Source organism: Callorhinchus milii, unplaced genomic scaffold, assembly GCF_018977255.1.
Source record: "Callorhinchus milii isolate IMCB2004 unplaced genomic scaffold, IMCB_Cmil_1.0 Scaffold5, whole genome shotgun sequence".
Taxonomy (NCBI): Eukaryota; Metazoa; Chordata; class Chondrichthyes; order Chimaeriformes; family Callorhinchidae; genus Callorhinchus; species Callorhinchus milii.
Genome location: NW_024704746.1, coordinates 19144437 through 19172142, shown reverse-complemented (window position 1 = coordinate 19172142; position 27706 = coordinate 19144437). Strand labels below are relative to the sequence as shown.

Sequence of the window (27706 nt, the reverse complement as noted above, 5' to 3'; positions counted from 1 at the left end):
GGCATTGTTGGAAATGGAAACTTCACTATCAATGCTGCTCCTTAATCTGCCAATACGTGATACAATTCAATCGAAACAAGCTCAGCAACGCCAATGTTTTCTCTATCAACTCCAAAGATGAAACAATCATCATTCTGTGTGCCACTCCATCTAGTGAGCTGACTAAAGCCAACAAAGATTCCTTTAACTAAGGCATAGTTATCGGCAGTTATAATCGGTAATCCACAATGTGAAGAGGTGTGTGGCTGCATTTGGCACCACTATACTATGTGGTGGATATGAATACTGTACTATCAAAGTTAACTTTTGTTTTTCACTTCCCAGTCAAGTACTGTGTAACCCTTGTGTAATGATTGCTGCAAGGGTCATCATATGAAGTACTAGGTGACTGAGTTACCCAACATTGGCAGAGAGCACAAAAAGACTATTTCCCACAGCTGAAGTTAATAAGTATTTTCAAAATGAATAATGAGCGAAGCACTCAGTTTACAGAAAATGACTAAGCACTTTGTAACTGGAAGACTGTTTATTAAAAAAACTTGCGTAAAGTTATGATAACCTGGAAACAGATTTGATTCGTTTGTTAGTGTACTGGTAACGTTTAAACAGTGAAATTTGATGTTATCATTGATGCTACATGGCTGGGTGGATTTACCCATTCTGACACTGAAAAGGTGAATTGGAATACAAAGGGGAAGAAATGATGCTTCAGCTGTACAGTGCATTAGTCAGACCCCATCTGGAGTACTGTGTTCAGTTTTGGACACCACACCTAGGAAAGATATATTGGCCCTGGAGGGGGTGCAGCGCAGGTTCACCAGAATATTACCAAACCTGAAGGAAAGGCTGCGTAAACTTGGATTGTATTCCCTTGAGTTTAGAAGGTTGAGGGGTGATTTGATTGAGATATTTAAGACGATAAAGGGATTCGATAGGGTAGATACAGAGAAGATATTTTGGGGGAATCCAAAACAAGGAGGCATAGTCTTAAAATTAGAACCAGGCCATTTAAGAGTAAATCAGGAAACATTCTTTCACTCAAAGGGTGGGAGAAATCTGGAATTCTCCCCCAGAAGGCTGTGGCTGTTGGATCCATCCACATCTTCAAGTATGAGGTAGATATATTTTTGGTAGGTCAGGATATTAAGGGATATGGAGAGAAAGCGGGAAATTGGAATTGAAAGGATTAGTTGAGGTACAGAGCAGCCATGATCTAATCAAATGGCAGAACAGGCGCGAAGGACTGAATGGCCTACTTCTGTTTCTGTGTTCCTAACATTAATTGGTATTAGACTTAATTTTCAGCTGTGTGTATTTTGATTCTCTTCCCTTCAGTAACTCTTTTAAACCAATGAAAACAATAATCATTCCTCCAATGATTACAGCATTCAGTGTTTAAGAAAATACTCAAAAGGATTTTAATTTTGAATGCGTGATTTTTAGAACGAGTCTTAATGGTGAATTACCCTCTTTTACAAACATGTTGCATATCAGCGCCTTAAGGGTATGTTTCCATACATAGGGTCTTTACGGTTTTGACTGTTTTACGGCATTCTTAGCTTGATAAAGTGTGTCAAGCATGCTTTTAGGTTGATGGTTTGTTTGCTTGTCACTAATGTAAGAAGGGTTTGGAGTGGATTGTAAGCTTCAAATGATTCTACAAAGAGTAGGGAAAAATGTAGAATATGTGTGCTCTTTGGTCATTTCAACCTGCAATTCTCCGTCTAGGTATAAGCAGCAATCCTTGGGTGAATCAGAAATGCCAGTCTCAACTAGGTGTAAATATTGACCATTTGTAAAATGTAGGGAGGTCATTGCACTTTGTGCCCAGCAATGAAAAGCCCAAAAAGATAGCAGACTGTACAGTGCATGGAAAACTCAGATCCTGGTACAAGGTGTTTGAAACGTAATACAATTTCAACGTGATTTATAGTTCAAACGAGGGCATTCGAATCTGAAATGCCAAGGAGAGAAAAGAGAAAAACACACCGCGGCACGCAATCATTAAAAACACTGAGGCCAAAGGTCCAGCAGCAGTGAAGTTTCCAAATAGTGTGTGTGTAAAAAAACAATTCTAGGAGAGTCCTGAAAACAGACCGTTATCCCCGTGGGAGGGGGGGAAGGAATGAATGAAGGAAGAGAGGAGTCTTTGTCCCTAACCAAGGCATTGACGGCTCGACCCGGCCCTTTGGGGGGAGAGGAGGGGGCCTGGGCTGCTCACACTGTGGGGTGGGGGTCAGTGGTGTGGAGGTGCTGCTGATTGGAAGTGATGATGGTAGTGGGGTAGGGGGAGCTCTGTGTGTGTGAGGGGGTGGGGAAGCAGTGTGTGGCGGGTGAGGTGTGTGTGGTCATGATTGTAGTGGGGGTAAAGCTGTGTGTGATGGTGTGTTGGGGAAGGTTGTGTGTATGGTGGGGGGAGCAGTGAGTGAGTGTGAGGTGGGGAGCAGTGAGTGAGTGTGTGAGGGGGGGGCAGTGAGAGAGTGTGTGAGGGGCGGGGCAGTGAGGGGGGGCAGTGAGAGAGTGTGTGAGGCGGGGGCAGTGAGGGGGGGGCAGTGAGAGAGTGTGTGAGGGGGGGTAGTGAGGGGGGGGCAGTGAGGGGGGGTAGTGTGTGGGGGGGGAGCAGTGTTGGGGGGGGGCAGTGAGGGGGGGGGTGTAGTGTGTGGGGGGGGAGCATGTGGGGGGGGCAGTGAGGGGGGGGTAGTGTGTGGGGGGGCAGTGTGGGGGGGCAGTGAGGGGGGGTAGTGTGTGGGGGGGAGCAGTGGGGGGGGTGTGTGTGTGGGGGGAGCAGTGAGGGGGGGCAGTGAGGGGGTAGTGTGTGAGGGGGGAGCAGTGAGGGGGGGTGTGGGGGGTGTGTGTGTGGGGGGGGGCAGTGAGGGGGGGTAGTGTGTGAGGGGGGTGTGAGGGGGGAGCAGTGGGGGGGGTAGTGTGTGGGGGAGCAGTGAGGGGGGGAGCGTGGGGGGGGGGTAGTGTGTGAGGGGGGGAGCAGTGAGGGGGGAGCAGCTGTACCGTTTTCAGGACGAAACAAAAGACATGGAGTTGAAACTGATTGGTCCCCTTCTCTCCCGTCTCTCACCAATCGCGCGCGGCGGGAGGAACAATCGGCTCCGGGAAGGTCCAGGAGGAGGAGGAGGAGGCGGCGGCGGCATTCGCATTGACATCGCGTTGGCGCTCGAGCGACGGACAGACAGAGAGAGAGAGAGAGAGCAACGGTCGGGGTTTGAAAAAAAAACCGCCGTCGAGCGCGCTGCCGGACCGGCTTCTGGAACGTTCCCTGGACGACCCGCCCGCCCGCCGCCCCTCCTCCTCCTCCACCACAACAACCACCAGCGCCGCCGCCGCCGCCACACCGCGTGCAGCTTCTCCTCGTGTCCAAGTGTGTTCCCGGTCACTCCGTGAGGAGAAGTGCGCGCGCGCGCGCGTGTGTGTGTGAGAGAGAGAGAGAGACGGACAGTATCTGCGGCTCCTCTGTCCCCTTTCCCCGACTCCGCGGCCACTCTTCGCACACAATGGCTCAGTTCAACAAAGGTCCGGCGTACGGGCTGACTGCCGAAGTGCGGAACAAGGTAAACTGCAGCGAGAGAGAGAGAGAGAGGAAGAGAGAGGAAGAAGGGGGGAGGGTTTGGAATACATCTTTTAAATTTAATACCGTATATAATTATGATACGTGTGTGTATGTGTGTATATATATATGAGGGAATGTAACCGCGCGGCGACGTTTTTTGAGGCTCTGCTTTCGGTGCAATGCGTTGTCACTGAACTTTTTTTTCTCTCTCTCTCTCCCTCACTCCCTCCCTTTTTTCTCCCCTCCCAACTCTCTCTCTCTCTCTCTCCTCCCCCCCCCCCCCCCCCACCACCCACTCGAAAGGAAAATTGTGAGGGATTCTGAACAAAAGATAACGGTCCCTTTTTTTTTAACCTCGAAAGAAAGAAAGAAAGGCTCTGTTGCTTTTGTTTGCCCTTAGCCTTTTTTTTTGGGGGGGGGGAGAGGGGGGGAGAGAGGGGGTCGAGACGAGGAGTCGGAAATTCGTAACTAATTTTTTTTAACACCAAAAAAAAATTGTTCGGTGGGATTTATTTGAGGGAAGGAAAGGGGAAGGCGCTCTTTTTTTTCCTTTGAAGACGAAGGTTCCTTTCCCCCCCAAAAAAATACCCCATTGTCCGTGAGAACGGCGGCGCTCTTTGATGTGGAGGAGAAATTCCCCGGAGAGCAAATACTACTACACAGCGAATTGGTCGACGTGAGTTTCAGCCACGTCCCTCTTTTCGGCGCAAACCCCCCCCCCCCCTCCTCCCTCTCTCTCCCTCCCTCTCCATACACACAAATATATATATATATACACACACACACACACTACGTACCCTGGAGGGGAAAAAAAGGATTGAAATGGGTCAAATAGTAAAGGAGGAGAGGAGAAGTGGGTGATTCGATAGAGCAGCGCATTTAGTGGGAGTTTCGTGGTGCCATTTGCAGCGTTTTAAATCCGAATGAATCTCTCCTATATATATATGTATATATATAAAAGTTTATTCTTTGTCCCGTCTCCCCCCCCCCCAACATCTAATTGACTTCCTTTCAGTCCTAATTGCTGAAAGTTAACGGTCTGTCCGAACGAGAGCTTTACAGTGAAAAGTCTCCGGTTGTCGTTTTCTTTCTTTTCTTTCTCGCTGTCGTGTGGTCGTCACCCACTGGGGTTCTTCGCGAGAGAGAGAGAGAGAGAGAGAGGTGTTTCAAAGGGCTGTAAATGAATCTGTCTGAAAACACAAGATGATGGGTTATTCACCACAGCCCAAGAGAGTAAAATAATACCTGTTCTGTGTGCGGGGAAAGCTCTACTGTGAATGATCTACTCGGTGGATTTCGCATTTGGGCATAGTTTTTAATAGGCAGTAGTTGGCATTATTACATTATTTAAAGTAACTGTCTCACTCTAATCTCCAGCACTGGTAAATATTCTCTCATTTAAACTGTGAGAAATTACAAGTCAGAGCAGCCTGATGGGCACCCAGGAGTTCACATTATCATCAACAGATCATCCTGTCAACATTTGGGGGGGGGGGCGCAGAGATAGTGCTAAAGATTAATGGGCTGCTTCATTCTTTTATTTGGGATTAGTATTTTTCAGAAAGCAACTTGAGTTGATTTGGTTTCGTGCTATTTGCATCTCTATGATAAGGGGTAATCGAAAGGGAAGTAATTGCCTGTAATTAATATTGTTCTGCAGTTGATGAATGCGTTCTTTCTTCCACCTGATAAGTCGATTGTTATCAAACAAACAGCTGGTGAAACCCAAAAGCAGCCTTTGGAAAATTCTCAGAAAATAGTCAGTATCTATTGTTATGCCCATTTGAAAATCTTTATCAGAATGAAAGATAACATAGAGGTGACTTGGTGTTCACTGAGTGAACTACAGAACAAAAGTTTAATAACGCAATTAACATCACTGAAATGCTGTGAGCAATATATTCTGATTTCAATCCTAGATATTAAATGATGTGCCTATTTTTTATTTTGGAAGAAATGTCTAAAGGATTTCTAAATATTCTTGTTTTTTGAAATCAATGGTTCTGAATGATTAAAGTTGATTTTGTTTTTGCCCCATGACTCATACATTCAATATTTATTTTATTTATAGGGATAGAAAATGTATTTAATCGAAACTGACAGAAATGAAAAGTTTTGTATTTTATGCCTTGTATCTAACAGAGGAATGTAATTCTGGGACTTGGATGTTCAGGTGATGAGTTTCATGATTTATCTTTTTAATGTCCGACTCCTGAAAATTATTTGGGTCCAGGTGGATTTTGCAGCTTACCCACTGACTGTGCAGTAGCAGAAAGAAGTTATATTCCTGCTACTTTTTTAAATTTTCAAAACATCTGGGTTCCAGGTTGGTATAACCTAGAACAATGTGCACATTTTGGTTTTGAAAGAATTTAAAATGGATTACACTCAAAAGAGTTTACTTTAACCCTGGGACACAACTTGTCTTTAAGATCATGCAGCTGGATAGTTTAATAGGAAACCCTTCCTCCCCATGATAAGTCTGTAATGGCAGAAAGTTCTAGTTATAAACTGGCATCCACAACCCTAAGTTTTAGTGCATGCAAAGGGAAGATAGAAAAAAATGACTTTGTCACATGAAAGAAAATTGAATGCTTCATTCAAGACATTTTGTGGTAATCCAGACCTTTTATGATACCTTGTCCAAAATGTGAGTAGTTTTGTGTAGTTGTGTGTGTACGCTTTTCTTTTAAAATAAAACCTGATTAGAAATTAGATAGGATGCAGGACAAGGTGATTTTATTTTACTAAAGAAACGTCCTGACGTTGATTGATTTGGCCACAAATCGTTCCCTTGGCTGAAAGGTTGGGCAGAAGATGCTTTCATTCAGGCACTTTCACCTACAAATCCCTTCATCCCTGGCACCTTCCTACCTATATCATCTTCTCCAGGATCACTTTCGCTGCCCCTTCAGGTGATGAGCCTTAGGTACTGAGCGCCTAACTGTTATCTTGGTATCATAGGATTGAAACCTTTACTCTTTCAGCATGTGTGTGGTTTAGCACTTGGTTTGTGTCTTTACACATTGGGGAGCTGATACTGCAATAATAAATCTGTACATATAAATCATTTTATACTGTTTTGACTACTGTTGCTATTCAGACTCACTCAGATTTCGATTTGAATACTGGCTAGACTAGTTCCTGTAAACCAACCTCATCCCCTATGATATGAAAGCTGTGTCTTTCCTTATTAGCCATTTGGTTGGACAGCCTGGATTTAACAATTAACTTTTATGAGCAGATACATCAATGAATTAAGAATCAAAATTAAGTGAAAGATATTACCAGAGGACATAGACTTGCAGGCTAAACCTAATTGGCTCATCTATTAATCTATATGGACAGATATTGTTCAATCCTTTGCAGTTATTTTGCTGTTGTTGTAGTTAGTTTAGTTTCTGAAAAGCATGTTTTAAATCTTACTTAATTTGGGTTGCTCATTGTCAGTTTTATAGTTAACTGCTTCCTTTACTCGAGGATAGCTTGAAAGTTTAAAACTTTAAAACAGAACCTTTTGTCTCGATGAACTACCAAACATTGTACATGGATGGAAGAATTCTGATCAGTTTCTTTTTCAAACAAAAAGGTGCCTTTGATCTGCTGTGTGTGCTCTTTGAAGATGCAGTTTGTCTTAACAAATCCTAGTGAGCTGGTAGAGGTAATACATTCTTCCATACCCTCTTTAGGTACAGAGTCAAATGTTCTGAATTTATCAGCAGATTATTAAATCAGAAAGATATACTGTAATTTATACCAGTTACATAAAGTCTCAAAGCCATGATCAGTTCATGGGAAGCAATTTGTGCCACTTTTTAATTAAAAATTGGCATTGATCGCCTTTGATCCACACAAGACAAAACCAGTCACTGTCTCTATAGCCATGTAGATTTTCTGGAAGAATGCTGACATAATTGATTTTGAAGAAAAACCTTCAATATCACATTGAACACTTTAAAAACTGGTACACAACTTTCAGTGTGAAATGGCCACACACACTTGAACAGTCTGGCATTATTAGGTGTAAAATGCTGAATTTGCACCCCGAGAAATGTTGAAAAAAATGTTTCAGCCTCATTGACATTCCTCTGCCATTACATCATATATATCCTTCAGAGAACTAATACGTTTGCTCCACTTTTACTTGCTTGGTATATCTTCACTTACCCACCCACTGCTCCTCATTAATGAATATTGGGAGTATGGCTGCTTTCTGATACCCTGTCATGTCAGGCAGACCACTTTAATAAGCAATTAGTTTTTCTTTAAAGTACTGTAAAAAGTATTTGCAACGGTAGAATAGAAGATTGTTTCATTTTTTTTCCATTTGTTCTTTTTCCTCATTCTATACGTTTTGCAAACTGACAGAATTGGAGTACTTTCCTTTGACAATTAATTTATATTTGTTGAAATGTTCAGTCACTGATTACTAGAAGCCTTCTTTGTTTAAAGATATCAGTTGATAGAGAATTTTGAAAGCAACTTCCTTTTATTTTGTTTATTTAAACTGGAGGGAATCTTGAGTAACGAGTTATTGAGCCTGAAAGTGTAAGGAAAGCTGGCGAGAGTTGTTGCTCTTAAGTGTTGCGTTAATAATTGTAACTCAACAAATGTCAATCCTGCTCAATTATACTGTTATTTGGCTCCTCATTTGTTTCCTACTCCTAGTAGAACAATCTTAATCCAACTAGTATCGTTCAACCAAAAATACTTTATTAAAAAAATCATCTTTTTTGCTTTTGAATCAAGATTCTAATTTTTTTTGCATGATCAACATCCTCTAAGAATCTGGGTGTTATAAAAGCATGCACAAAGGAACTATGAAGCAAATGACACGACTTGAGGCTTTTCATGCATTAATGCTTTTGAAAAAGACACCATGAATGGTTGACCTAAATATCATGCAGAAACAAATGATTGAGGGGCAAAACTCTACACTTGTGCCACTTTTGTATTACCGCACCACAATAAGAGGAGTTGCTGATACTTGCACATTAGTCTGTTGTGCAACTTGGAAATGTTTGATCCAATTTGTTGAATTACTGGACCAATAAGCTACAATCTATAAGCCTTTAAAACCCAAGCTTGATGTTTCCTTACCACTAAGTTAATTTTCTCATCTCTTTCCTACTCTGTGCAACTTTGTGCTAGATAGACTATGTCCTTGAACTTTCATCTGGATTTCTGAAAGTTTTGTGACTGTTGCTGTGGTGTTTGGAACTGTTTATTGAGAAAGAATAACAATAAGGAAATTTGCGTAGTAGAATGAAGGGAATTGATAGAAGCAGTATAATTAAGTGTCTTTCAAGTGCCATTTAATTAATCTTCCTGCTTGACCATGTTACTTTCAATGCAAAACAAAATTTCACAGGAATGAGATATGAAGTTGGCTGTTTTCAAGTGGAAGAATCGCTGCATCTTGGAACACTATGGTACTGCTCTATGTGCCAAGGTAAAAAGACAGGAACAGGAAAATTGGAACCGTAGTGGACCATTTAGCCCATTGAGCTCATTGCACCATTTTATATGTGAATTTGTGCTAGTGCGTAGTTATTGTTTTCACTCCTCATCACCCCCCTCCCCCCACCATACACTTCCATACAGATGCATGAAGTACCGCAGCTACATAAACATTAGCAGCTAGTAATTTGTGTTTTTTCCGTTGGGTGGGGGGGAAGAGGATAAGCAGGGTCTCCCCAGCACTGAACTGGCTCCAAAGTGACAAGCTTGACACTTAGCTATCATCGTGTACAAAAGTCAACAACAACAAAATTACATTTACAGAGCGCCTTTCACGTCGGGAAGAAGTCCCAAAGCACTGAACAGTCAGATGTCGGGGCCCGAGTATGGGGGAGGGGTGGTGTAAGGGTAAGGGGAGGTGGGAGGGAGACCAAAGGCATGGTCGAAGAGAAGGGTCTTGAGATCGGCCTTGAGGGATGCAAGGGAAGAAGTGAGGCAAAGGGACCGTGGGGTGGAGTTTCAAAGTGTGGGGGCAGAGAGGCTGAAAGCTCAGCCACCGATGGTAGGGTGGGTTGGGCGGGAGACATGGAGCAGGCCGAACAAACAAAAATTGTAAACTACTGAAAAGGGAATAAGAGACCTAAAAGGTTTACAGAATATTTGGCCATTCAATTAAATGTCCCACACCTGGTAAAGGGGAAACAACTTTTGTTTAAGAGAAAAGCTCACATCCTGATTGTGTAAAATTAGTTGAGGGAAAGCGAAGGGGAGGTTGACCAAATAATATTTAACAAAAAGCAAATTGGTAATGAGAAATTACTACTCGTGTATAAAAATAATCCTGTACTTTCTAGATATTTTTTCAATGTGCATGCACACTTTGAGATGAAGCTAAGGAAAATCTGAAGCCTTAAAAGAGTTCCGAATCTAAAGCAAGAATAGAATTTATAGACAGCTGTACTGTATTTTTGCTCCTAATTCTGCAGTGGAATGCAAAGCTAGTTAAATAAAATGTTTTTTCTGAGATTTGTACAGTACTCTCTTTATAATGGCAGTTGGGAGTCAGACAAAAGGTGGATTGTAACAAAACCTTGGAAATTCTTGGGTTCCCTTGCTTTGAAATGCACATGTTGTAAATGAACCTAATCCATATCTGTTTGCATTATAAGTATTTTTTGGGGGGGAAAGCTTGCAAATTTCATTTATTGCAGATTTATAAGCATCAGCAGCCTTTAAGGTCTAAGAACTGTTTTGATGATAGAAAACTGGAAATGTGTAGCCATATTGTGCAGAAGGCAAATAAAATGTATTTGGCAGATGGTATCTGCCTACTCCCAAAGTTTAAAAGTTAAACCTTGCCATCAGGGTCTCTTGTTTTCAAAGGTGCAATGCATATGCCATAACTATTGTTTGCTGTTTGAGTAGCAGTGATTCAGCAAAACTCAGATTAACAGCCAAATGCATAAAATTCACGAGAATTACAAATTTGCTGCAAATGTTCTTGTGTGCAGTCTTCTTCAAACTTTGTAGACGGAATGAAATGCAACTGCAGTTATTTTCTTTGACGTACAATTTGGATGTACGTTAAATGTCTAATTCCTTTGTTAAAACAATTGAGTGGGAGGATTAATATGTTACATCCTTTATGCAATGTCATATAGTTTGGTTCCATGTGATTTTGATGCTGTAAAATATATAGTTCATGAACTGAGATGACATTTCCACATAATCACAGTGTGATACTAAAACTGGTTTCCTGTGTGGTCATGTTGTGTTTTTGTGTACAAGGCCAAAAGAATTGTTGAGGCTTTAAGCAGATGGAGTCAGACATCTTATCTGGGCCATATGGTTGTACTATCTGAAGAACATGCCCACTTTCTAACTTTCACAAATCTGCTTGTTTAAGATGGTTGTGTTTCCTTGGGTTTGACAATGAGATTACTTCTATCACATATTAATCTTAAAAAAAACCTTGCCATTGACATAGTGCCTAATCGTGTCATTGCAAAGTGCTTCACAGGATATACTGTATATCTCATATATTGTGTTACAATCCACCTTTTGTCTACCTCCCAACGCCATTATAAAGAGTACTGTGCAAAACTGTACTATACTATATTGCGATTCAGATTTCGTGAACAAACCCAGCAGCTAATTTGCGCACAGCAATGCCCCTCAAACAGCGATAGAATGAATGACCTATTTCTCATCTAGCACTGATGAGTCAGTTACTATTAAGTGCTACTTACAATATCCAGCCCCTTAAAGAAATTGCCATTATTGTAGATGTTTTTCATTTGCTACCTACACTCAACTTGAATCTGAAAGAGTATCAAAGATGGTGGTAACGCTACAGTTATCACCACAAAATAGTATTTGGCATTTGCATCTTGTACAGTAAATATTAAAGTATAGAATGATGAAGTTATTACATTGTTAATCTGCTTTGTAAAGAAAAAAAGATCCTTTTGGATTAATGACATTTTTGAGTTTCAAATGGCCAGTCTGTCTTTAATTTATTGTACTAGAAGTAACAAACCATTTCATTAAAACATATTTGATAACTTGTGCTTTGACTCAACACAAAGAGAAATAATAGTTCTGTGAGACAGACTAGTGCTAACCAAGACATCTGGTGGCGGGCTCTATAATTTGGCTGCTTGCCAGGCACTCTGCAAGAAATCATTCTAACAGTGTTCCTGAAAGTATTTGAGTGGAAAAAGTTACTTCAGCTGCAAGTGTGACCTACAAAGTGAATGCCGCCTGTATTGACATTCAGATTATTATGTGGTATTTTAAACTGTACAGTGAGAATATCAATTGCAGCAGAAAGTGGGCACTTTGTGCATCAAATTTATTCGGTAACATTTCAATTGAAGTTGCGTGACTTTTAGAAAGCCAATGGAAGTGTAACTGGTATTTTCATTGAAAGAATTTTTCTCTGCCATTTTATCTAACCTTGCACAAAATGGATATGTTTTTCTTTAAGCAGCCAACTCAGTAGTTAGGTTTTTGCACTACAGCATGGTTTTCTAAAGCCATACGAGATGTTTTTGTTTGAAGCATTTTAAGCAATAGCATATGAATCAATGCATTTCAATGCACATTTTATGAGATTTGTTTGTATCATTTGTGTGTCCTGACATGACAGTACTGTATCTTAGAATTGTGTACAGTGTATAGATTTATTTAAAGCCAGAATTTACAATTCGTAATGCTTTATCACATCAGAATGTCAGAAAGCTCTTCACAGCTAAATACTGTTAACTTTGCTTGAAAATAGAAATATTGCACTCTATTTATACAGGTTTCAGCTTTTATGTTTGTTAACTCCTCAACCAGCACTGGTCCAGTACCAACTAGTCAGACTGGTTATTGTGTATTTGTTTAGTGAAATGTCACCAAACTCACTTTTGTATGCAGGCATGGAAGAAATTAGACAAAATGCAAATTAAATTTTCTCCTTCTGCTCCTTTGCAATGCCAGAGAACTATGGATTACCGTACATATCAGATTTCAGGCATCAGAGGAAAAGTCTCAAATCAGAAAGGTTCAAAATGATTACATTAACTCACGTATCAGGGAATGTGCTGGAGACTGGCTGGTTGGAGGCTTTAAAGTTTTCCATTGGCCATGTCACAGGAAGTGTATGATATTTTAAGTTTCAGGAGTGCACTTGCCAAGCTTTGGTCCAGCTGCAGTCCTCACTGTTCACAAAATGCTCACCTCTCATGACATCCTATCTGCAGACATGCTTTCTGATGCCTGTCCTTTCCTTGATACCGTGCTCATCGTGCTTTAATGTCAAAGATGCTCAGGCAATAATCAGGCTTCCAGGAGGTTTAATGCCTTACGGCAGGCATGATTCTGATTCCCAGAGTTGGATTTCATGAGGTTGGTGTACCTTTCAAGGCGATGTCGCCATATAGTTCACAAGATCGGTTCGGATGAAACACCTCTTCGGCCCATTTGATATCTCATCCAGCCAGACCCCCATGCCCCCTCTCTTCTCCCCCCCCCCCCCCCCCCACCCCCATCACAGTAACAAGGTGTTTCTTAAGATGAGTTCCCGTCCTGCCCTCAAGCACCCTACCTGGTAACCCGTACCATTTGGGATGTCCTCCCGACGTGAAAGGCGCTATACAAATATAATAATAATAATAATCCTTGCATTTGATATAGCGCTTTTCACGTCGGGAGGACGTCCCAAAGCGCTTAACAGAACACACTGTAAAGTGAATTGACTGTATATTTGTGGGCAAACACGGCAGCCAATTGCACACAGCAATGTCCCACAAACAGTCGTAGATTGAAAATGACCAATCTATTGTTTTTGGTTTTGGAGAGATTATTATTAGGCGTGTGGAGTAAGGAAACTTGCCCAAGGTTTCGCCCTGCCTGGAATTGAACTCGGGTCTCTCGCTTGCAAAGTGAGTGCTCTAACCACTGAGCTACAGGACTCCATAATCTTGTTGTTGTTAATTACCCTTTGGATAAAAAAATGTTTATTGATGTTTGAAACTGCCCTTTGCTAACATAAATCTGTAAAAGGTGGATCAGACCTTTTCCTCAGATTTGAATTGGCAGTAGTCCCAAGATTACCATAAATTGAATGTTATTGTAAATTGGATTAACACTTTTAGTTTTGTGAATTCTTGCAAGGTTAGACATGTCCTACCTTTTGAAAACAATTCGATGGGTTAGTAAAGGATACTTTTCTCATGTAATAAATTGTGCTGCCGTTTAGGAAGAAGTGGGTGAAATCAACATTCTTTTGAGTAATTTAGATCAAATGTTTCCTTTGTGAGATCATGTGAAAAATCCCATTTCGTTCAGTTTCCACTTTTAAATATCATTTTTATGTGACTTATTTCCAGCACCATTCCATTCTGCTGTTATTGTCAAAGTAACAAGATGCTACTGTGTGAGAAGTTGCATATGGAAAATGCAGACTTGGAAAGGGGCACGTTAGTATTCCAAAAGCATTAGTCATTCAGACCTGAATACGAATGATTATTGCCAAAAACCTGGTGTTGGCTGTATCAAAGTTCCATAACGCAACTCACAATAGTCTGAAATATCACTCAACTTAATTAAAGGTCATTAGGAACTTTGATTTATTAGAAAAAAAGTTTTAAAGAGGCAGTTGATTGCAAAAGTCAGGAGTTTCAGACACTGAGGGGAGGACAGTGAGGGGGACAGACAGACTTGGCTCTTTAATTAATACGATTGTACAGCGTTGCTAAATTATGAAAGCAGTTGATTCCATGGGTGCTGGCCAGGTACAGTCTGTTCAATTTAATTTTTTATATTCCATTTTGTTAGGCTGGGGTGAGTTATCTGAAAAGAAAGAAATCAGACCAGAGATAATTTGGTATTTTAAAATGCCCTGGCACACGGTGCCCTGGGAATTGAAAGTTTTTTTAAAGAAAATCCCTTTTACACTTAGTTAAACCCAGTTTGAGAGCCTTATTGCAGGCTAGTCCCTTTGGAATACAGTGGCTTGTATACAGAAGCTCAGACCTTATGTTAGAAGAAGGTGTACTACAAAAATAGGATGCCATTCATCGCTTCCAGGTCATTGGGGTGCTGCTAATATCACATTGTGTGCAGGAAGCCAGTAACCATGCTCCGGTGAGTGCTTCCAGCAATTGCCGGCTGGGTTACCACTGGCTCGTGGGAGGCCTATGCAGGAAGCCGGAAGTGTATTTCATTTGCAGAGCACAACCACGCCATAAGTGGATCCATGCTAAATCAGGACACATTATGGGGTCAGCCTGTATATTGTAATTTGGTCCACTTCACGAAAAAATGAACTATTCAGTTGATCTAATCTTTTTTTCATTTGGACTTCTGTTTTTGGACCGTAGACATGCATTTGCATACCTTGTTTAAAAATGATGTCAAGTGACACAACTTGAATCCTCATAATTAAAAAAAATTTGTGTCAAGTGGAAAGATGGTTTTAAAATTCAATTTGAGGTAGATCAGAGCTCTGCTGACTGATCAGCAAACCCTATACTGGAGTGTAAACAAGAATTGGTTGGTGCCAATCAATCTTGTAACCGTTAGCTTCAGTGTTTGTTAGAAAGGAAAGACTGAAATCGTATGCACTTGGTGACCTTTGCAGGTAACTCTTGCATTCTTACGTGATGTGATAATCATGTTTCCCTTACTTTACAGGCATTAAAATGCTTGTATTGGCCAAAGAAGCATGACAATACTGAGATTATTGCTTTTCAAAGGAACAGTATGGCACCACTGGAAATTACTTTTTGTGATAAGTGTCTTTCCTGGCATTTTACAGCCATTCATTGTTGGTCAGCAGCTACTGTATTGGTACCAAGCAAGAGGTGAAATGTGTTTTTACAAAATCCTTTTCTGTCTTCCATGTTGTATTCATCAAAAGTAATCACTGCCCACAAGCAGTTATCAAAGTCAAAGAGCCAGTCTCCAATTACTTCATGTGGCTCATTAACTTGTGCACAAAATGCCCATCCAGTGCTCTAACTTTATGCTTGGCTAAGCACTAATGCTGCATTCTGATGGTGAATCCGAGGTGGTCCTATGTTTCTAATAGTGGATGTGCATCTGGCAGGAAATGGTATTTAGTTCACTCATTAGATAGCCAATTTTTGTTGGACACATTTTACTGAAGGGTTGATGTAAGAAGGGCTTAACAATTTCCCATAAAACCATAGAAATTTACAGCAGAAGGCAGTTTGCCCCTATCTATGCTGCCTTTACACTGTATCCATGCACTTTAAATAACTTTTTAGTTAACTATGTAGTTCCTCTTTGAAAGTCATGGGTTGCTTGGAATTGGAGCAACCTTGTTAGAATAGATCTTCCACTGGGATGATGCAGTGAGGATTTATGTGGCCAATACCATTGCAGTTAAAATTGGGGAGGAATACAAGGGCTTCTGCTACATTGGCTCTATAGGAAGGGCTGATTGCTGCAAGGTTTTTGATTTGCTTCGGGAGAACCTGGTCACGCTGATGTACAATCAGGATTGGAGGGAAGAATTATTGAAAGCCTGTTTATTCATCAAACTGCATGATCTATTTTATGGAGCGTTCCCCCATCCCTTTTAGATTTTTTGGGATTAGCTACACACATTCCTCAGCCGACAGGGCAGTAACACAACATGCGTCAATTCCTCAGCTGGTTCTAATCTGTAACTGGTTGCAACAAGATAATGTGATCCTCACCTTCAAAGCTCTTCATAGTCTTGCTGCCCCCTACCTCCGCGACCTCCTAATCCCCTACCATTCTGCTCGTTCCTCCGCTCAGTGGGCTCCAGTCTGCTTCACGTCCTCCGCCTCGTTTGCCCCACTAGTGGCAGATGGGCCTTCTGCCACTCTGCCCCCTCTGGAACTCCATCCCGCAGTCCCTCTGCCTCGCCCCCAAGACTCATCTCAAGACCTTCCTCTTCGCCCGTGCTTTTGATCTCCCTGCTTTTTCCCCTCTCCCCCAACCCCACCCTCCACACCGCCCAACCCTGAACCCCAACTCGGGTCCAAAACTCTGTCCAGCACTTTGGGATGACCTCCCGACGTGAAAGATGCTATACAAATGTAACTGTTGTGATGATTCGACATTTCTCTGCTTTTCCATCATAGCACAATTGTGTGTTTGGTGCGCCAACTCACTGTGTCTGGCATTGTGTGGGGGGGGGGGTGTGGGGACTCAAATCTGTGTTCCACAAAGCTACAGAGAACCAAAGCAAGCTTCATTTTTTTAATTAAGTTGCAGGTAAGGTGCAATTTCATTAAGGTCTTGTTTATGCACAGTTTGACCATAGATAGCTTGGGGAGAACGTACATAAGCAGAGGTTGACTAAACAATCCTGTTTCTTGTGTGTGATTATTATGTCCTTAGCACATTGCCGGTACTCGCAGACAGAGTACATTTGGGGCCAATGTGCCCATTGTAACCATACAAACCGGGTGAAATGTCATTTGGAGCTGTTCAGCACATCCACTTCCATTTGCAAGGATGAACGTTTTCCCTGGAGCTTTTACAAATTGTGTCAGTCATTCCTGGTCAATGGCCCATGAAACTAGTGAAGCATTTGTATCTTAATTGTTTTTGATGGATTACTCCTTAAACCCACAAGGCAGTAGAATGCAGTTAATGCCTCAAACAATGAGCAATGCTGAAGAAAGGCCAGACAAATATATAAAAGAAAAACTGACCTGGTGTCTGTTTTACGAAGAGCAGGCAGTGCAGCCCAGATCTCATTGTTCATAAGTGATTATGAAATTAACTATTTAAAAATAATAAGCAAATATGTGCCTTTTCACATTCTAATGGCTTTTTCTTAATGTACACAAACATCATGTGTAAGATTGTTGCCATACTAGCAGGTAGAAGTAAGATCAATAACTCATTAACTGGTGCATGATTGTACCAATAGAATTGATAGAAATTGCATTTTATTGTTTCCCTATTTGATAATCTTATCAGGTTAACATACTGCATCCATCACCTCCCCCACTCCACATTTATACTGTGCTTTAATCTATTGAGAAGATTTTATATAAGAGCAGATGAGTATTGCTTTTTTAAAAGCTTGGATTTTGAAAAAAAATCCATTTAGTATTCCATCTTGAGGGGAATTTTCTCAAGTCTCATGTTTCCTTCACATGTGGAAAGTTAATTGTTTCCAATGGCAAACTGTTATGAGCACAACCATGCATGGGTCTTTCTAGATTATTGGAGCCTTCTGCTTAAAAAATGTAACTTTACAAGACCAGAAAAAAAGACGCAACTAAAGCAATGACTTCAGAATCTGGCTCAATTGGAGCATTCTGTCAAAAAAAAATATTGTATAACTTTTGGTTTTGGCAATTACAAGAACATTGCTTTTAAGAGATTTTAAACTGGGTAATTGTCAGCTGGAATGTGTTAGCAGCAAAGGGTAGCTGAGGCTATGACATAGGAATCTTGCCCACAGAAGACTGCTTGATGATGACTGCTTGTAATGAAGGTCAAGATGGTACAATTAGTGTTCTAAATGGGATAAAGGGCCATTGGCAGAATGGCTGTTTTTCGGACAATTTACTCCCCCTTTCATTCCCTTGTCCATAAGGCCCTGCATTGTGATGGTCTAAGATAGTCACTCCCAGTGGTGGCCAACCTGTGACCGTGGGGCATCAAGAAGCTTCCCACCCCCGCCCCCCCCCCCAACATTTGTATAAGTCTAGGTAAGTGTTAGATCGATAGGGCTTTCAGCTTTTTTTCTTGATTGAATATTTCTTGATATATGTTATAAATCAAATAATATTCAAATTGAGAAAATTGATTTTGTTGGCCAACCATAAAGTTTGGTCACCACTGGTCCATCCATTGTTCATGCAAGTCTTAATAATGAACATTATGTAATTAGGTTTGGGGGGAATAATTGTGTCCCATTCTTTACTCGCGTTCCAGTCAGGGAGGGCTTAGACTTGCACGGTTAATGGGAGTGGAATGGGAAGAATCCCTGCCCCCAATCACTGATCTGGTTAATCTTTTTAAATGCAAAATCTTCATCAAAGCAGTTAATTGATCTGCAGGATACAGTGACAACTTGTTAATGCAAAGATAACCCCAGAGAACAGGTTTGCATTTTATCACCAACTCTTGGCCACATTTTCCTTTTGCTCAGCCAAGTCTACAGCTGTTCACATTTTTTCATAAATAATTCAAACTGAAACTGTAAATTATACTTTATGTAAACAAAAGCCAGTTTAGCAAGTAAATCTGGTTAGCAATAATTTATCTTTACCAGATGCTACAGTGTATGTGCAACCTTTCACTTCTGAAATAATTGATGCTACTTCACTGTATGTTGTATACAGTAAAAATGATCAGTTGGCTACTCCAGTAAGATCCATGTGTGTTATGTTTCCGGTGTTGTGCTGTTTTCCTATAATGGTTATTTAAATTGTCCCAGGAGAAAAATCTTCAGGGATGGTTTTGCTTCATTCCTTGAGTTTAATTTGCTCAGTTGTATCAATGTTTGTATTTGGCTCTAGAATCATTACCATTAATAGATCAGGGCATATGAACTGAATGTATGTCTACAAGGCACTTCGGCAAGACAGGATGCATCTTTGGAAGTGGCTGAGGTTTTGGTTAATATTTTTAGGAGCTACAAAAACACAGGATATGTACTGAGGAATGAGAGATAACTTATGTTATCCTTCTATTCAAACAAATATTAGGTAGGAAGTGAAAGACCAGTTAGCCTAATGGAGAAAATGCATCAAAGCCTTAGAGGGGGTTAACAATACTCATCGAAAGAGACACTTTAAGAATCGGTTGACATACATTTAGAAGCAATAAATTGCATGACCTTAAGTCAGAAGATTGCAGTGCACAGACAATGGTTTCATGCACCGCATACAAAACGTTGATCCTGGTATGAAATTCAGAACTGAAGAAGGTAAAATTCTTGCACTACTCTTATATATATCTGTGGTCTAAATAGGGCTTCAACACAACTGAAACTAACACACCAACGATGTTAATATTTTCAACTCTTCTTTACTTAAATAAATCTCCATTGCATTACATCAATCTGCCAGGAAATATCCCTACATTCTCCAGGGGTTAAGGTCTCAAGTGTGTAAATATTTATTTTAATTAACTATTTAATGAATAAAGGCCTCTATTGACAGATGTTTTGTCTCAGTTTAGCTAAGTCAATGAAAGAGAAAAAGTTCAGAATGTTTGAAAGTCACTGAGAACAAACTCAGAATGATTAACGTGTCTTAACAGTGACTCAGAAAATCGCACTGTGGAAGATTACAACAATGGGAGGAATTTGTGAGGTTTTAAAATTCTTGTCTGTTTTCTAGAAAAAAACATCAAAGGTGACTCCTGGGTCAATCTTGTGCTTTTCTACTTCAACTGCCCTGTTGTGTATAATCTTTATAATGATCCCAAATAATCATCTTTGCTTTGATATAGTGCTTTATCACATTGTTGAGATGTCTCAAAGCGTTTCACAGGATATACTGTAAAGTGGATTGACTATTTTGTGAGTGAAAAGCTAAATTAACTGTATGTTTACTTTTGTTTTAAGATTGCTCAGAAATATGACCCCCAAAAAGAGGAAGAGCTCCGAATCTGGATTGAAGAAGTCACAGGCGTACGCTTGGGTGAGAACTTCCAGAAGAGCCTGAAGGATGGTGTTGTCCTTTGCAAGTAAGTAGCTGACTGGTTCCAGTACACCAAGCTTGGCTTATAATGTTGTAGATTTTGCTATTAAACAAGAGGATCTTGGTGTTGTTTTTGATGTGTCAATACCAGTTGTGCAGTCTTGTGTTACTTGCACTGGCCTTTTTTTTTGACTAACACAGCAAGCTCCAAGAGGTGGTGTTGGTTTCTCTTGTTCTGGGCAACAACAACTTGCATTTATATAACTCCCTTCATGCCGGATGGAATATTAACAAACAACAAATATTGAAGCGCTTTATAGCACAGTAAGGCAACAGTTAAAAACAATGCCTGCTTTTCAATACATGTTCCATTTTGAAGCTGAACAGCATTTTGCACTGCCAATCTGTTGATCTTGAGTTGACTTCCTGTTTCTAACAGTAGAAAATGCAGTTGCCAGTACAGGAGGCCAGTAATTTGTACTCTTATAGGTCACATTCTGGTCATCTTTTCCACAGTGCAATTGGGCAGCACAACTGGGACCTTCATTTTTGCTGTTTAAATCATGCTGCTACTGTACCAGCAGTATTAACTTTAAGATATTACTCCCATCACAAGTTATAAATTTGGGTGGGTGTTTGACAGAGCAAGAAAGTGACCAAATTTTTAAAAATTCCCAACAGTGCCATAGGTTTTCCTCTTTAAATCCATCTTTGTGCTTTGAAATTTGCTCGGAGACATTGTGTAGCACATACACCATTCATTGTTGTTCTCTACACTAGTTGTTCTTCTTTTTATTGTAATACTTATTGCAAGTCTTCAGGGCACACTCAGTTGTTTCGATGACCAGAGCAGACTTCACTGAGTGTAAGTGCTCAACTCAAACAATAAAATGCATGGTGGTTCTGGCTCCAGTGAACAGCAAGTAATACTGAGCATCTAGGGTGGGGGGGGGGGGGGGGGAAGTTGTGCTAAAGTTTAAAATAATAGAAATTCTTTTTAAATTTTTGAACTGTATTGCATTTAACCAAATGCATCTTGATCTAAAATGATTAGTAAGGCCCATCATTTAAGTAATTTTTGACTTTAGCTTGCAAAGTACCTTACAAAATGTATTAATGCCTTCATCACTTTTTTTTAAGGCTCATGAACAAGCTTCATCCAGAGGTTATCAGGAAAATCAATGAATCCAAATTGAACTGGCACCAGGTAAGAACCACATATTAATGCTAGGGTATGGTGTACTGCAACAAATTGGCACTTGCAGCAAGTCACTGGCAAGGAATCAGAAACCCTAGTGGATCTGTCACTGTGAAGCGCTCTGAGACGCCGTCTGGCGTGGAGGGTGCTATATAAATCCAAGTTGTTGTTGTTGAGTTTCTTCATGTTGAGATTGTTTATCTCCAGCCATTTTGGAGGCTAAGCGTGGCATTCCCACTGTGAGACATTGACTTGCTGAGCCATTAGGAGATAATTCGGCTGCACGCGTGCACATAGATGATATATTTGATATGGTATGCTGTGCCCCCACTGTGCTTCGGTTTTGTAATATATGTTGCCATTAATTGCTACAATATGCATGGAAAAGTGAGGATTCTTTGCAACAATGTTTTATAACTTATTTGTACATCCCACTTAATGATTCTTGGTGAAAGGGAACATTTTGGGGGGGAGGGCAGAACAGGAGGAGGGGCTTATATTAATACATTTTTCAGCGACGAGTGGATTTCTCATTTTTTTTAAACTTGTTTGTTTTCTTTTCAGCTGGAGAATATTGGCAATTTTATTAAAGCTATCCAGCTTTATGGGATGAAGCCACATGACATTTTTGAAGCAAATGACCTGTTTGAAAACGGGAACTTGACTCAAGTACAGACTACACTGCTGGCTCTCGCAAGTCTGGTAAGTGTGATTATGAGGGACGTTCTGGTTGTTCTACTGTTGGCTTCAAAAGTTTTTTCCTGCTGAGCTCTACAGGGTTTTTTTTAAAAAAACAACTTGTTTTCAAACAAAAAGATGAAGGCTCAAATGAGATCTCATTGAAGTATCCTGGTTGTTTATGGGACATTGCTGTGCATATATTTGGTTGCTATGTTTGCCAACATATAGTTGCTTTGAGATGTTTCAATGTGAAAGGTGTTATCAAATTACAAGATATTAAATCTTGAGGGATCAATTACTAAAGTTTGATTTTCTTCTATGGAGCTGTAGAAGAACCTTAATAATTGGTATGCATCAGCCTATGATGCTTGATGCACATTTAATTTTTTAATTTTTTGCATGTAATTTTCACAAAAAAATTGCTTCTACAATTTGAAGAGTAAAATGGCTTGCACTCAGTCACCTATGTTTTTCTATTTAAAACAGGCAAAAACTAAAGGCTTTCATACGAGAATGGACATTGGTGTTAAATACGCAGAAAAACAAGAGAGGCACTTCAGGGATGATAAAATGAAAGCTGGACAAAGTGTAATTGGACTTCAGGTAACAATTCTTTTCCCTCCTCCAAGTTGTCGTCCTCCTCGCCTGAAATTGCTGGTTCACAATATATGGTTTCATGGGCTCCTGCTGCCCTTTGGTACCCTGCCAGGAACCATTCTTAAAGCATCAACTTAAACTTGTGTATCAGTATGCAGTTTGACCACGGAAGAACTTTCGAGCTGTATTTAAATCTACTATTTAATTCTAACAAGGATCACTGGAGAATAATGAGGAATGGGAGCCATAGCTGATTCTTTCCTCTTACCATTGGCAGACTTACATGATATAGAAGCCTGGGAATGGGATGCTTGCAGCAAGTACAGTTGAACCCCATCTGATAAAATGACACTGTTATAAATCATCCATGGAATAAAAATGGCCTCTAGTCCCACTTCCAGATCACGCTGAAGCCACACATTAGTGGCAGAAGTGCACTGCTCTGTTCTTCTGGCATCGTGTGGATCCCAAACCTAGCACCATAAAGTAACTCAAGAGTACATGGTCCATTTGGCAGGATTCCTGTAATGTTTTGCCCAAACTCTTTTTTGCGTACCTTTTGGAAGTTATTTTATGTGGTGAAAGTGATAAATGTAAATGCTAGTTATCTGAATCAAATCCAATCTTTGCCATTATTGGGATATTATGTTAGCAATTTAAATTATTTACTCATTTAATCTCCTAATTCATCTTAAATTGGCAAAAAATTCAGTACCAGTAAAAGCAACTAAAGTGAATAAATGTGCAAAGTCTCTTGAGACATAAGAATTGCAAATAAACCACAATTATAATTATGCATTTCAGATGGGGACCAATAAGTGTGCCAGTCAAGCAGGTATGACTGCCTATGGGACCAGGAGACATCTTTATGATCCAAAGACTCATACTGAAAAACCAAAAGATCAAACTACCATAAGTCTGCAAATGGGAACAAACAAAGGTGCCAGTCAGGTAAGCAACACCCCTTGGAGACATGTGTATGCGTAATGCATTACAATTCAAACCTAGTTTGATTTTAAGGAGCCAATATCATGTAAGGTAAACCTATCCCCTTTTCTTCCTCCCCCATTTGGTGAGGACAGTTATGTTGGCTACTTAGCCACAAGACTTCATTCTCCTTTGTACCACTTCCCTCTGTCTGACCACTGTCACCATTCCATTTACTTTTTGTTGCATTTTTTAAAAAACAAATTATTTGTAGGAGCAGGAGTAGGCCATTCAGCCCTTTGAGCCTGCCCCGCCATTCAATCATGGCTGATCTTCTAATCTAACTCCAGCTAATAACCTAACCCTGCTTATCCCCATATCCCTTAATCCCTTTTGCAATAACAAATCTATCTATCTCAGTTTTGAATATGTTCAAGGACTGAGCGTCAACAGCCCTTTGGAGTAGTGAGTTCCATACAACATTCACCACCCTTTGAGGGAAGAAGTTCTTCCTCAAATCAGCGCGAAAGGGGTGGCCTCTGATTTTAAGGTTGTGACCCCTGGTTTTAGTTTCTCCAACCAGGGGAAACAATCTCCCACTATCTACTCTATCATGCCCTTTGATGATCTTATAGGTTTCTATAAGATCCCCTCTAATTCTTCTATATTCTGGAGATTATAAAGCCCAAATTGGTCAGCCTATCCTCATAACTCAACTCCTTCAACCCTGGTACTAACCCAGTAAATCTACGCTGCACCCCCTCCAAGGCAAGTACATCCTTCCTTAAATGAGACGACCAAAACTGCACACAGTATTCCAGGTGTAGTCTCACCAGGGCCCTATACAGTTGCAGCAACTCTTATACTCTAATCCTTTCATAATGAATGCTAACATGAATGCTTCGCCTTCCTAATTGCTCACTGCACCTGCAGACTAACTTTCTATGATTGGTGTACAAGGACACCCAAGTCCCTCTGGACGCTAACACATTCCAATCTCTCCCCTTCTAAAAAATAACCCGTTCTACTGTTTTTGCTACCTAGGTGGATGACTTTGCACTTCCCTACATTATACTTCATCTGCCACCTACCTGCCCAATCACCTAACCTATCTATGTATCGCTGCATTTTTTTAATGTCATCCTCTATGTTGACACTTCCTCAATGATTCTAATTTTTTTCCTATCACTAATGTGAGACTAACTGGCCTATAGTTCCCCATCTTTTCCTTTTCACCTTTTTTAAATAGTGGTGTGACATTTGCGATCTTCCAATCCATGGGGACTGTTCCAGAATCCAAGGAATTTTGGAAGATCAGACATAAGGCCTCCACTATCTCATAAGCTCCCTCTTTTAAAACCCTGGGATGCAAGCCATCCGGACCAGGGGATTTGTCACTTTTTAGTGCTAACAGTTTCCTAGCACCAATTCTCAACTAACGAAAATTTCCCTAAGTTGCTCCCTGTTCCTATCCCCTTGGTGCATCTCTATTGTTGGCAGACTTGTTGTGTCTTCTAGGGTGAAGACAGATGCAAGGTACCCATTTAGGGACTCTGCCATGTCCTTATCCCCCATTACAACTTCTCTCGTCTCTGACTGAAGTTTTACCAGCTGAAACCCCTTCTAGTACTTTGTGTGGGTACTGATCACCAACGTCCAGCTCATATACCCTGCCTTTTACAATCTTTCTATGAAACACTTCCGTGTCTACAAAACATTTGTCTAATGTTGCTCGACTCTACTGATATCCAGCATCTAATCCTGCCTTAATCGGGGTCCAACTCTCAGCACTGGACAGAATTGTCAGCTACACATTCACCCACTACAGGCTGTGCATTTCTGTAGTCTAGTAACAATGCTTACCATCTACACCCAATAGATCAAATTTTTGTTGTTGTGACCTATTTTATTTGAGCTCCTCAAAAGAATTGTGCTGGCCTGGAATTTGTATGGTGTATTAAGTTTATAACTAACCTTGTGTGTGCGTTTGTCTTCCATCTCTTTACACTGTCGATTGATATTACAGGTACAGTTTTTCTGTAGAGAATCAAGTGTTTTTAGGTTAAATGTTAATATTTGATCTTTGCTGAGCAAGGTTGTGTTTCACAGATGCCTAACAAATATGTAAACCGCTAACCACATATTCAGAAAACCTTAACTGGATGGTACTCTATGCCTGTGCAAAAACAAATCTGATATTTTGGCAAAGACATAGTGTTTTATAATTGGCAAGCATATTGCATTCTTCTAGGATTCTGCCAAATGCTATTAGCAAGTCTTAGTCGTGGCTTAAGACTGCATTCTTTCAGAACTGTTAAAATTAAGTTCACTTGAATAAGCTCTCCTTTATTTCCCTCTGTCCAGGCTGGCATGACAGCCCCAGGGACCAGAAGACACATCTATGACCAAAAATTGTCAGCAGAGAAATGTGACACCTCCACAATATCACTACAGATGGGCACCAACAAAGGAGCCTCTCAGACAGGTATGACTGTCTATGGCTTGGGGCGGCAGGTGTATGACTCCAAATATTGCGCAACCCCAACTGATCTGGTCATTCACAACGGAAGCCAGGGAACAAATGGATCAGAATATAGTGATGGGGATTACCAAGGTGACTATCCTGACGATTATCCTGTTGAATACCAGGAATATTACCAAGGAGACTACCGTGGTGAATATTCTGATCAAGGTGCTGATTATTAATAAGCAGTGTTACGACACGTTATGTCTTCAAGAACTAGCTAGGCAGTCTTCCATAAATTCTGCTTTAAAGGTCCAAAAATTGGATTTTTGGCTTTGCTGTATACAGCTAATCCTTAAATCAGCAATTTTGCCATGCTTTCTATTACTTATGGCCACTTACTGTTATAATTACCATTATAATTACTAAGGATAATTCAATTACTCTGAATATTCTTAAAGGAAATTTCCTGGTACCAATGTAAAAGAACTTGTTTTTTAAAAAAATCTTACCTGGAATATCCAATAATTCTGAAAAGCTTTTTTAAAACAAAATTGACAACTTGTTAACTTCTCCACACATTCTACTGAAATTGTTAGAAGGCTGCCACAGCATTGTTAAAATTGGACTTGGCATTTTCCTTTATAAGCAAACAACCCTTTTCTTATACTAAACTGCTATCAGATATAATGCTACAGCAAATACTGTGAAAAGCTGAAACAAGTGTAAATGTGTGTCTTATAGCTAGCTACTTTTCAGTCTATGCATTTTGTATGTTTTAATTAAGCTCAGACAGGTTAAAGTTTATACAGTATCACTTGCTGGGGCCTTACATGAATATCAATTTTTATAATCTTAATGTTTGTGAAAAAATCTTTCATATACACAACCTGAAGTGAACACTTAAATAAAATGACCCAATAAAATGCCTAATGGGGCCAAAAGCACTGTGTTAGGACAGGAATCTTAATGAGCTTAACCTTGCCTTAACCATTTGCACACTCAAAACCCATTACACACTAAACTCTTAACAACAAAATCAGTGTGCAATGTGGGGTAATATAATTCAAACTAAATGCACCAAAATATTCATTGTTCAAAACTATTCAGATGTTTGTGAATAAAGAGACTAAAGCTTGTGAGCTTGCTTGAAAACTCAACCATTCCTTTTCACTATAATTAACCAAATGAAGTGACTGAAGCAATTTGCAGGTTAGGTGATTAAAAGACTGTACTAAAAAGGGAGAATGCAGTTGGCTTTTTAATTTTCATATTGTTGTAGATTAAATGTATTTTACTTATGTGCCATATTTTATCCATGTAGGAATTCTCTTTGTATTTATTGCCATTGTCCTTGGCATAAGTTCATGTGTATGATCCTTTTTTTGTGAATTAAAATTACTATAGAAAATAATTCTTGAATAACTTGTCTCTCTGTACAAGAGCTAAATCTCATCTGTTTTGCAAGTCAACTTTTAGCTTCAGTTTGAAACATTTTTAGTTTAGTCTAGTTCACTTACTGCAATAGAATCTGCTGTAATAAAGAATCATATTAAGCTTCCATTCAATTATAATTGTCAGGCAAAGTTCCTCCATTCATTAAAGTGCTTTAATATCTGATCTGGACATGATTAAATTTCTCAATTATGGGTTCTAACCTGTTC

General features: G+C 40.1%; 1 protein-coding gene across 1 annotated transcript; it reads left to right on the top strand.

Annotated features, from left to right (window-relative positions):
* The first annotated feature begins 3089 nt into the window (after positions 1-3089).
* Positions 3090-27456, top strand: LOC103174642 (calponin-3). The gene is made up of 7 exons (XM_042334935.1): positions 3090-3563; positions 20100-20221; positions 21316-21382; positions 21938-22075; positions 22541-22657; positions 23456-23602; positions 25943-27456. The coding sequence occupies exons 1-7, from the start codon at positions 3507-3509 to the stop codon at positions 26282-26284; spliced, it is 990 nt and encodes a 329-aa protein (XP_042190869.1). The 5' UTR covers positions 3090-3506; the 3' UTR covers positions 26285-27456.
* The last annotated feature ends 250 nt before the right edge of the window (positions 27457-27706 follow it).